At 36.4% G+C, this 11,290-nt stretch overlaps 1 protein-coding gene across 2 annotated transcripts in view; it reads right to left on the minus strand.

Annotated features, from left to right (window-relative positions):
* CFAP36 (cilia and flagella associated protein 36) overlaps window positions 1-10,144 on the minus strand; it is a 30,188-nt gene extending 20,044 nt beyond the window's left edge. The window contains exons 1-3 of one of the 2 annotated variants that reach the window (XM_025932283.2): window positions 9,803-10,144; window positions 6,666-6,730; window positions 5,815-5,916 (exon numbers count right to left, since the gene is read on the minus strand). In XM_025932283.2, coding sequence (XP_025788068.1) covers window positions 5,815-5,916; window positions 6,666-6,730; window positions 9,803-9,917 — 282 coding nt within the window. In that variant the 5' untranslated portion in view covers window positions 9,918-10,144. The remainder of the gene's footprint in view (window positions 1-5,814; window positions 5,917-6,665; window positions 6,731-9,802) is intronic. The other variant, XM_086701075.1, reaches the window with a different exon arrangement.
* Between the last annotated feature and the right edge of the window lie 1,146 nt (window positions 10,145-11,290).

The raw sequence follows: 11,290 nt of genomic DNA on the forward strand, positions 1-11,290 counted from the left end.
ATGCTCTCTCTCTCTCTCAAAATAAATAAATAAGTATTAAAAAAAAAAAACCCTCCTGGAACTAACAATTAATTATAGCAAAGCTGCAGGATAGGTTACTGTACAAAAATCAATTGCTTTCCTTTATACCAGCAATGAATAATGGGAATATGAAACAAAAAGACACATTTACATTATTTCTACAATAAAATAAGTACTTAGGAATAAATCTAACAAAATACACAGAAGATCTATAGTAGGAAAACTAAAAAAACTCTGATGAAAGAAATCAAAGATAATCTAAATAAATGGAGAGATATTCCACGTTCATAGATAAAAAGACTCAATATTGCTAACATGTCAATTCTTCCTAATTTGCTCTGTAGATTTATGCAACCCCAAACAGAATCCAGCAAGTTATTTTGTAGATATCAACAAACCAGTTTTTAAATATACATGAAAAGTCAAAAGACTCCGAATAGCCACACAATATTAAAAAAGGAAGTCAGAGCACAGACACTAACTTCAAGACTTATTACAAACAACAATAATCAAGGGGCACCTGGGTGGCTCAGTCACTTAAGTGTCCAACTCTTGATATTGGCTCAGGTTATGATCTCATGATTCATGAGATCGAGCCCCATGTCAGGCTCTGAGCTAATAGCACAGCTCTCTCTCTCTCTTTCTCTCTCTCTCTCTCTGCCCCTTCCCTGTTCGTTCACTCTCTTTCTTTCAAAATAAATATATAAACTTAAAAAAATAAACTACAATAATCAAGACGTATGGTATTGGTGAAAGAACATACAAATAGATTAATAGAACAGAAAGAAACCGAAAACAGACCGACACAAACATAGTCAACTGACCTTTGACAAAGAAACAAAGGAAATCCAATGGAGAAAAAATCATCTTTCCAGCAAACGGTGCTACAATGATGGGTCATGCAAAAAAATGAATCTAAACATTAAACTTACACCTTTTACAAAAATTAACCCAAAATGGAACACAGATTTAAATGTAAAAAACAAAACCATAACACTTCTAGAAGATAGTGTAGAGAAAATCTGGATAACCATGGGTTTGGCAATGACTTCCAAAGATACAACACCAAAAGCATAATCCATGAAAGAAAATCGATTAAATCGTGGACTTCACTGAAATAAAACAAAACAAAACAAAACAAAAAAATTTCTGCTCTGTGAAAGACTTTGTTAGAGAAGGAAAAGATAAGCCACAGAAGAAAATTTTGTGAAATATTTGCAAAACCCATATCTGATAAAAAAGACTTGTATCAAAATTGTATATAAAAAAGCCTTATAATTCAAGTACTAGAAAACAAACAACTCAATTTTAAAATGGGCAAAAATAAACCACTACACACATATTAGAATGGCTAAAATGCAAAAAACTGACAATACCAAGTGCTGCCAGAGATGTGGAGCAACAGGAACTCCCATTAATTGCTGGTGAAAATTAAAAATGGTACAACTACTTTAGAAGAGAGTTTGGCAATTTCTTACAAAGCTAAACTTAATCTTACCATATGACCCAAATGTCTTGCTCTAGGTATTTGCCCAAATAAGTTGAAAACTTTTATGTCCACACAAAACCCTGAATATTAGTATTTAAGCTACCAAAATGTCCTTCAAAAGGTAAAGTGATAAACTGTGGTACATCTACATAATGGAATATTACATGACAATAAAAAGAAATGAACTATCAAACAACAACAACAAAAAAAAAACATGAAAGAACCTTAAATGCATATTGCGTAATGAAAGAAGCCAGTATGAAAAGGTATATACTATATAATCCCAATTATATGACATTCTGGAAAAGGCAAAACTAGAGAGACAGTAAAATGCAGTGGTTGCCAGGGGCAAGGATGGAAAAGATAAATATGTAGGACACAGCGGGAATTTTAAGGCAATAAAACTATTTTGTAACATACTGTAATGGTGGATATATGACATAAAGTATTTGGCAAAACCCATAGAACTGGACAACACAGAAAGTAAACCTTAATATAAACTGTGGACATTAGTCAATAATAATGTATCAATGCTGACTTACCAATTTTAACAAATATACCACACTAATGAAAGATGTTAATAAGGGACACTGTATAAGGCAGCTGGGTGGCTCAGTGAGTTAAGCATCTGACTTTGGCTCAGGTCATGATCTCACAGTCTGTGAGTTCAAGCCCCATGTTGGGCTCTGTGCTGACAACTCAGAGCCTGGAACCTGCTTCAGATTCTGTCTCCCTCTCTCTCTACCCCTCTCCCACTGGCACTCTGTCACTCTCTCTCTCTCTCCCTCTCTCAAAAAATAAATAAACATTAAAAAAAAATTTTTAAACAAGGGACATGGTATTATCTGCTCAATTTTCTGTAAACCTAAAACTGCTCTAAAAAATAAAGTATTAATATTTAAAAATCTTACTAGCACTCATACAAAATATTGTTTATTATCCTGTGTGTATTTTAGAAAATGAAAGTTACACTACATATGTAATCTCTTCAATGATACAAGTTATTGGAAAAACAGCATAATTTTGCCAAATTACTATCATAATACGAAAGTATTAATGTTTATATTATAAAAGTCAAAGCAAATCAAGTAAAAAACAAAAGTAAAAAATACTGTTGTCTCTTGCCATATAGAAGTCTTCTGCAATATGGTACATAGAAATCAATGATGTACTTTATCCTCAACAAAAAATCACAAGGAAGTCACAATGAAGGAAGTCATTTTTGCCTCCTTCAGTTGTAAAATACCACAAAATTACAAAATTCAACTGAAGATGACTGAGATAATAAGTATCTCAGTAGTTACTATATTATCATATTTTCTGAGGTTAATTCATGAGAATTTTTTAAGAATCACATATATAACAGAAAAACATGTCCTCACAGATTTTTTGTTGTTGTTGTTTTAAACTAGAGTTCTTCATCTGATGCATTCCTTGCTATTCCTGCTGACATCAATAAATAGAGTATGGCAGAAGCAGTGGTCTAGGCATAACGATGACAAAACCCGATGAAAAGAATTTTGTTAAGTGGGCTTTAGCAGTCAAATTCAGTGGGAGCTGGTTAAAACAACTGAAACCAAACCAAGCAAACCAAACCAAAATAAAAATTACCTCCTAAGTAACCCAGGGCAAGCAACTGGTTTCTTGAGTTAATTCTTAGGCACCCTATACTGGCATATGTAATCAGCATTCTGATCTTTCTGTGTAAAGATTAGATTATTGCTGCAAAGCAGTAAATAACATAGTTTTGAGCTGTTCTTCTGGTAATGGTGATGGCCTTGTGCTGACTGAATCAGGTTACTGCTATTCAGTATCTGATGCTAAGTGTTTGCTCCATAAGAGAATACAGCTAACTAGTCCACGTGGGGATTGAACCAGTGACCCTGGCCTAATTAGCACACTGCTAATCAACCACCAAAATAGCTAGTATTAATTGGGAGGTGCTTCCATTTATAGATCACTTTATAAATGTCAGGTATTGTGCTAAATGCTTTATGAATATTATCTCTTAAATTTTGCAAAAACCTTCCAAAGTAGATACTACCCATATTTTACAGATATGGAAACTGAGAATCAGAATGGATAAGAAAGGAAAACAGTACAACAGTCTCCATGGTCTTGTAGCTAGCAAATGAAACATCTAGGACTCAAATCTAGGTCTGTCTGTATCAAAACGCTTGTCTCCTACTACATAACAAGACTGTATTACTAATCAACTCCAAATAAATCAAAAGGTCTTATATGACAGAACAAAAGAGAAAGATGCATTACTCTTGAACTAAAAACAGTATCTTAAAATTCTGAACATCTTCATTCACAAATAATTTAAAGTTATCCTAATAGTGAAAACAAAAGATGGATGAGTCTGCCATTAGCATGAATATCTTTATTCACAAAGTAATTCAGGCTAATTTACAATGGCTTAATTAAGAGGTTGACAAATATTAACCAAAATAGAAAATATTCCTGAAAAACAAGGAAAATTAAAACAAATATCAATGTCTGAAAAGAAACCTAAATACTAGTTAATAATTTTCAAATTATTCCTGTTCAACTAAAAAGGAAAAGAAAATATTGCCTATTATTACACTTTAAACTAAACTTATGGTACATATAGAATAAAATCTATTGGTGAACAACTTTTGCTTTACACCATTATTAACTAAAACCAAATGTTTATTTACATTAGTGCAGCATACCAATAATAGTTAAATATATTTTTCAAAATGTCATGTTATATTAAAGATGTTCTATCTCTAGAATTAGAGATGATCATTAAATAAGCAAAACTTGTGCAAAAGAGAACTATAGTAGGAAGTGCTGGGTTAAACAGTAGTCAAAGCAACCTCTTCTAGGCCCTGATAAGAAGATAATTTAAGTTAACAAACATTTATTAAGAACCTCCTGCTAGGAACTAAGTTCTCATCTCTGTGCTAGACACTGGGAATGCAAAGATACTCAAAACAGCTCAAAGGACTTACAATCTAGAAAGGCAAACAGACTTTTAAGAAACTGTAATTCTACCAAAAATGTACAAGTGTCCAGTGAGGTAGAATGAGTGCTAGTCTACCCTAGCATAAGAGGGATCAGGAACACTGCTACAAAAAGTAACATTTCAGCAAGGCCCTTATGTAAGAGGGATTCTCTGGGTAAGGGAAAGATAAAGCGGTGGGAAGGTGAGGGCCAAACTTTCCAGGGTTACAGAATGGCATGAACAAAGCCAGACGCATGGATGTTTACAAGAACAAGTGGCCTGTAATGACTATAGTACATAATATATTAGAGAACTATAGCAGAAGAATGAACATATAATTTAGGGTCACATCATAGACAATCCTCACTATCATCTGGCTAAGGAATTATAGTTTATTTGGTGGAAAATGGGAAGCTAAAACAACTTGTGAAGAAGGCTATTTGGTCAGTAGCAACATATCCCCATCTTGAACCTCTGAGCAACAGCTCACAGTTGGAGTGCCTGGAAAGGCATCCTAGCACTACTTACTTAGCAGTGGACTTTGCACTGCTTAATATATATGTGCATTAGTTCTTTCATTTCTACGTGGAAATAAAATAGTGCCAATTTTTTTTTAATTAAAAAAAATTTTTTAAGTTTATTTATTTATTTTTGAGAGAGAGCAGGGGAGGGCCAGAGAGACAGGGAGAGAAAGAATCCCAAGCAGGCACTGAAATGTCAGTGCAGAACCTGATGTGGGGCTTGAACCCACAAACCAGGAGATCATGACCTGAGTTGAAATCAAGAGTCGGACACTTTACCAACTAACCCAGGCACTCAATAGTGCCAAATTCTTAAGAGGCATCAGGAAGATTAAATGCTAGAATATATGTCAAGTGCCTAAAACAGCAGCTAGCATGAGCCCTCAGTATATATTAATTATAAAAACACATAATACTGAGTTCAAACCAGTACTGCAGAACTAATGAGACAATAAAAGTAGTTCCAAGGGAAGGAATTCCAAGGAAGTGTTTACTATGAAACTGCTGAGATAAAAAAAGGAGCAACTGAAAACCTATCCAAGATTTATATAAATAAAACAGTAGTTTGGACAAACCCTGTGATTATAGTTCTGCATTCAGAAAGTTCCTTTTTAACTGCATTAACTCATTAATACCTCAACTGATCATTTCTTGAGGTAATTATAAAAAAGAACCCATATATGATGAATTAGCTTTTCACTCTTACACTAAAATAGTATACTTTGACAATCAAACATAGCCAAATGCAAGCGAAACCCTAGACATTTTTGTTAAAATTCTATGTCAGTAGAATAACACAAAAGCAAAACCTGTGATGTACGTGTCTTTGCAAGAGGAGAAGTGCATGCTTCTTGAAATTGATCTTCATTAATTCCCATCTCTTTGAGGTAACTTTCCAACAGCTTTTCAACCTAAAAAAGGGAAAGTTTAACTTTTATAATTTACATAGAAAAATTCCAAAAGACAGTTTTCATGTTAAGTATTGAGTTTAGAAAAGGATAATCAAATTCTTGCTTGCAATTATTAATTTATAGCAAATTTTATTATATGGCAATGACAATGTCTTTCACCAAAAAAACAAACAACAAAAAGTTAAAATTTTTGCAGAAAATCAAATGAAATTTTATTTCCTCTGCTTGAAATAATGGAAGTCAAGGTTATGATGTTCAATGTGGTACAACTCTTCTGCTACTCAGAGCCAGTTTTTAAAATCACAAGACAATCATGTCAAATTAATAATTAACACTTCTCTGGATTAATCAGAAGAATAAGAATAAAATTTAAAGATTAGAGGCAAGATCTCTTAAAATAGCTACCCTAAATCCATTCTTTAGATTCTACAGTAGAAGAGATAAGAAGTCAAAAGGATGAAATACTCAGAGAAGCCTTGCAGCCTGATGGAACTGGTAGTACTATTAGGATAGATTGTATGTTTTAAAAAACAAAAATTTTTAGGTAGGCTCTATGCCTAATGTTGGGCTCGAACTCATGACCCCAAGATTAACTCATGCCGTATGACTGACCCAGCCAGGTGCCTCAAGGTGGTATTTTTTTTTAATTAAAGAATTTTAAGATGGAAAAATCCATGTGTTTAATTTAGAAAAGCTAAAATTAACATTATTCTAATTACCTTTTAAAATCAGTGGAAAAAAATACTCACTAGTTCTTTGTATTCCTGATGAATCTCTGTATAGGTCAATTTGCTTTCTTCTTCATCATCAAAAACTAAATTTAAAAGAAAAATATTGTATAGTGTAAAAAAGAACAAATCATTTGATTAATGCAAATATAAAATTCCACTCCTTACATCTTACATTGAACTCTCGTTCTTATAACTTAGCTTTTAGGCTTTGAATTCTTGAATTTAAAAAGAAACTGTGTGTGTGTGTGTGTTTACACACACATATACGTATATTAGTAGTAATATATGTTGTATATATATAACATATAACAGTGATAATTGGAAACAAGTTTTTTCCAACTTAAGACCTACTTCATGGATAAGACAAATGCTAATTTTCTACTTTGAATAATAAAAGGCAGCAGTTTCTTTATAAACTTTTAATGGAATATTATTGTTAATAGTTTTAAAATATTAATTCCTTTTACAACAGGCTCCAGATTATATTATCATACTCAAACTTTGCAAATGCAAATTTTACTGAAAGTGACTAGCTAGGCCACTTTTGCTACATATAAATCAGTAATGAAATTAAAATAAATAAAACCAAAACAAATGTTTGCTCAATGATCATATATGTGAAACAATGTGTATTAGAAAGTTATATATTCCAAGAAGCTACAATCTAATTAGAGAAACAGGACAAATTCATGAATTGTCAACAAGAAACTTTTTTAATTCCCCCTAAGCGATCTAAAATGCAAAACTAACTCCTTTAATTTTCTATCTGAAGGTCTTCAATGACTGTTCTTTGCCTAGATAATAAATGCAAAATCCTTAGAAGGCCAGACAAAACGTCCAAGATTAGATCCCAAGTCTCACCTCCCACCACTCCAAAACCCAAACTTTCCACTCTCAACATATACAATTACTTGGAATACCACCCAACATAACAACAACAAGTGGTGCTTCAAACTCCTGTATATTTGCCCAAGTGTTCCTAGATCTCTTGGCCTTTACCCAGTCCTCTTCTCCCAACTGTTCTTAAAGACATTGCAAATGGCACATTCTCCCAGACCTGCCACCCAATCCCAAATTCTAGGCTGGTTAGATCCCTCCCTCTGAACCCTTAAAAACTGCACTACATGCCTTCCTTTATTATGACACCTGCCACTTTAGATTTAAATTTCCATTGACCTTCCTGTCTTCCCCGCTAAATCATAAACTTCTCAAGCACAAGGCTTTTGTTTCATTCATCTTTCTATCCCCAGCTTCTGGCCCACAGACACTAAATAAGTAACCTCAATAAATTGAAATAAATGCTGATATCACAGGCAGTACAAAACTAATCTTTAAATTATCTGAGGTAGTGGGGCGCCTGGGTGGCTCAGTCGGTTAAGCTTCGGACATCGGCTCAGGTCATGGTCTCCCCCTCCGTGAGTTTGAGCCCATGTCGGGCTCTGTGCTGACAGCTCAGAGCCTGGAGCCTGCTTTGGATTCAGTGTCTCCCTCTTTCTCTGCCCCTCCCCCACTCACGTTCTGTCCTTCTCTCTCTCAAAAAATAAATAAATAAACATTAAATTATCAAGGTGAAGAACAGCACACTGAAAGTCACTCAAGTATTAACACTGTTATTGCAACTGACGCTGGGATGTTACTTCCACTTCTGCCATCTGCTCTACGTAACACAGGGCATACACACAATATAATAGCTACTTAAACTGTTTCCAGTTAATTGTAAACCAAATTACTACCTTACATGTGTATAAGGCTGAGGATTACTGCTTCCCTGTAAAATTACACAATCAGATGTATTATTACCGAGATACACCACTTTTGATGTTTGGGGATAAAAAGAACGATGCTTTAATTTTTTTTTTTCATTTCAGCATTTAGTCTCAGAGGCATAAATAGAATCAAAAGGTGAAATAATTCTTTATTCTCCTAAAGGAGAGGTCAGAATTCCACATGCTTCATCGGTCTCAGAATTTTAAATTCTTAAAAAGATCACAAATAAAAATAATTTTGAACTTCTTTAGAAATGACCCATAAAAACAAGACTTAAATATTATCTGAATTTTGATTATGGTGTAATTTCTATTACAGTAATGAAAAGATCCAATGGTCAAACTAAATTTTATCTTTACCAGAATCATGGAATCTCAGGGTTGAAAGGACTTTTAAAAGGTCACTCAGGATAACTAATTATAATTGAATTCCCCTCTATAACATCTCCATTAAGTTGCTGTCAAATCCACTTAAACACTGCTAGCTCCTGGGAAACTCATTACCTCCTAAGGTAGGCTAACTTAACTGGAATACATTCTGTTAGGGAGCACTTCATAGAAATTTGTCTGTAGCTAGTACCCACTGACCTTAGCTATATCCCACTGAACCTTACAAAACAAGTCTAATTCATCCAACATAAGGCAGACATTCAAATGATTGATGGATATTACTACCTTAAAAGTCCTGCCTAGCTAAACAACCACCATAACAGTTAGACATTCATTCATATGACATGGTTTCTACTTCCTTCTCCGTAAATGAGCTCCAATTTGTCTCCGAAAACTGAATGCAGAACTCAAAGCGTGAATGATAAGGACCTGGAGGTCCTTTTCCCTTACAGGGAATATTATGCCACATGTATATAGTTCATTTGTTAGAAAATACTCTCCCCGCCCCCACCCCAAATTTTTGTACAGCAGAGAGTCTGAGTGTTCAGTAAAGGCAATACAGGCCACTGGGTCGCCAGCTCTGGGCCTGCTGGAGTAATAGCATGCCCTCCCTTTGCGATCAACTGCTTAAATAATAAGGAACATAGGCAAACTGACATCTCTCCTCCCAAGTCACTGGGGAAGTTGTTGAAGCCCACCCAAACAGTCCACCCGCCCAAAGAAGAAACGTGCAGTATCGGGTGTAAGACCCAACAACACAGGATTAAAGTCTGATGATTTTCGGATGTGCTCGGGCTCAGGGAAGGGGGAGTCCCCATCTTCAGTTCCGTGAAGGAAGACTGGCGCGGTGCCAGCAATACCTCCTACAAACCAGCTCTAAACCTCGCCGACAAAGGTAAAAACCTAAGAGATGAGAGGTGGTTCGTGGTGACCACCTTCCGGCCGATGCTGAGGAGAGAGACACAAGAAAGGGCTGTCGGTTCGGGATCTGGGTTTTACCTTCACATTTCTGCTCCACAAAGTCCAAGATGGGGATGGACCAGTCCGGGCCTCGCAGGAACCCAGCGATGCTCTCCACCACCCATTCCACCTCATCCTCTTCTTCCGCAGCCATCCCGCTTCGTGGGACGCCGTGGAACCCTAGGCCAGACCGCCGGAGCCTGCTAAGGCCCTAGGGCCGCAGCGGGCCGAGACAGAATGGGAGAAGAAAGAGTTGTTCCCGCAATCGCTCCGCTACCTGGACGAAACCCACAAACCAGTTAACGTAAAATGGTCGCTATGGCAACACGCGCAGCCGCCCCAGACTGCCTCCCGGAAGTGAAGCCAGCTTCCCTGTAGCCTGCTCCTCTCGGAAAGGGCCATTTGAACAACGTTTTCGATTGGCTGGGAAAGGACAGTACTGGATCAAAAGATAGCCTTCCGCCTATTGGCCCGGAGTTGCTAGGGCTGAGAGCAAAAGTGTAGCCATTGGCTGGAGGCCATAGCAGGAATCTCTACATTCTCTTTTCCTAGAAGTGCGTGGGGGCTCACGCTTAGAAATGGTGCAGTGGCGTACGCGCAGTGGCTAGTCTTCTCTCGGTAAGGCCTTCAAAGGCTTCGGTTCGCCGTTGTATACTTAGCACCTCAGTGCCAACGATATTCAAACCCACTGGGCCAGAAGTGTTTGTAATTAAAGGGTTTGAAAATACAAAGATAAGCAATGTAGCTCTGGCTCTATCTGGAGCTCAGGGCTCCAAGTGGGTCTTTAACCTTTCATGCGTACATAGAAAACACTAGAATTGGGAGATTTTCAAGGGCAAAATGGAAGTTAATATTTAAATAAATGTTTACATAACCATTTTTTTAAAAAATGTTTTCTCATTATTGAGAGAGAGTGTGAGCAGGGGAGGGGCAGAGGGAGAGGGACAGAGGATTTCAAGTGGCTCTGTGCTCCCAGCAGAGAGCGAGATGGGGCGGAATTCAGGAACCCTGAGATCATGAGCTGAGCTGAAATCCCACGCTTAATGACTGAGCCACCCAGGTGTCCTGCATAACAAAATTTTTTGTCAGATAACACCAACTCAAATTTTAAATTGGGCTCCATTATGGAATGGGTCTTAAAAGATCATTGCCAAAGTGCTTGGCGTCCCAAAATATCTTCAGACAGCCTTATATATTGTTGCAGTAAAATTTCAAGATCTAATTAGCTATATCAGTTCATGAATCAGGCAGCATCCTATATGTCAAGTAGAAGAGAGCTCCAAAGGTCTACAGGAAATTAAAGATTTTTAAGGTAGAGAGTGGAAAAATGGAAATTGTTAGCAAAGAATCCATTGTTTGAGGCAAGGTCACCCTCCTAAGTGGAACGGAAAAGATGTATCAGTAAATTTCCTAATGCTGACCAAGAAATTCCCATGTTAACTAGTTAGAGGTTACATTTCTAGGGAGCTGAAACTACAGTTTAAGTCTTGGTTTACTGACTTGGGACTTAACCTAAGTGACACCATT

The sequence above is a fragment of the Puma concolor genome, chromosome A3 (assembly GCF_028749965.1).
Source record: "Puma concolor isolate L17-30 chromosome A3, mPumCon1.1.hap2, whole genome shotgun sequence".
Classification (NCBI taxonomy): Eukaryota; Metazoa; Chordata; class Mammalia; order Carnivora; family Felidae; genus Puma; species Puma concolor.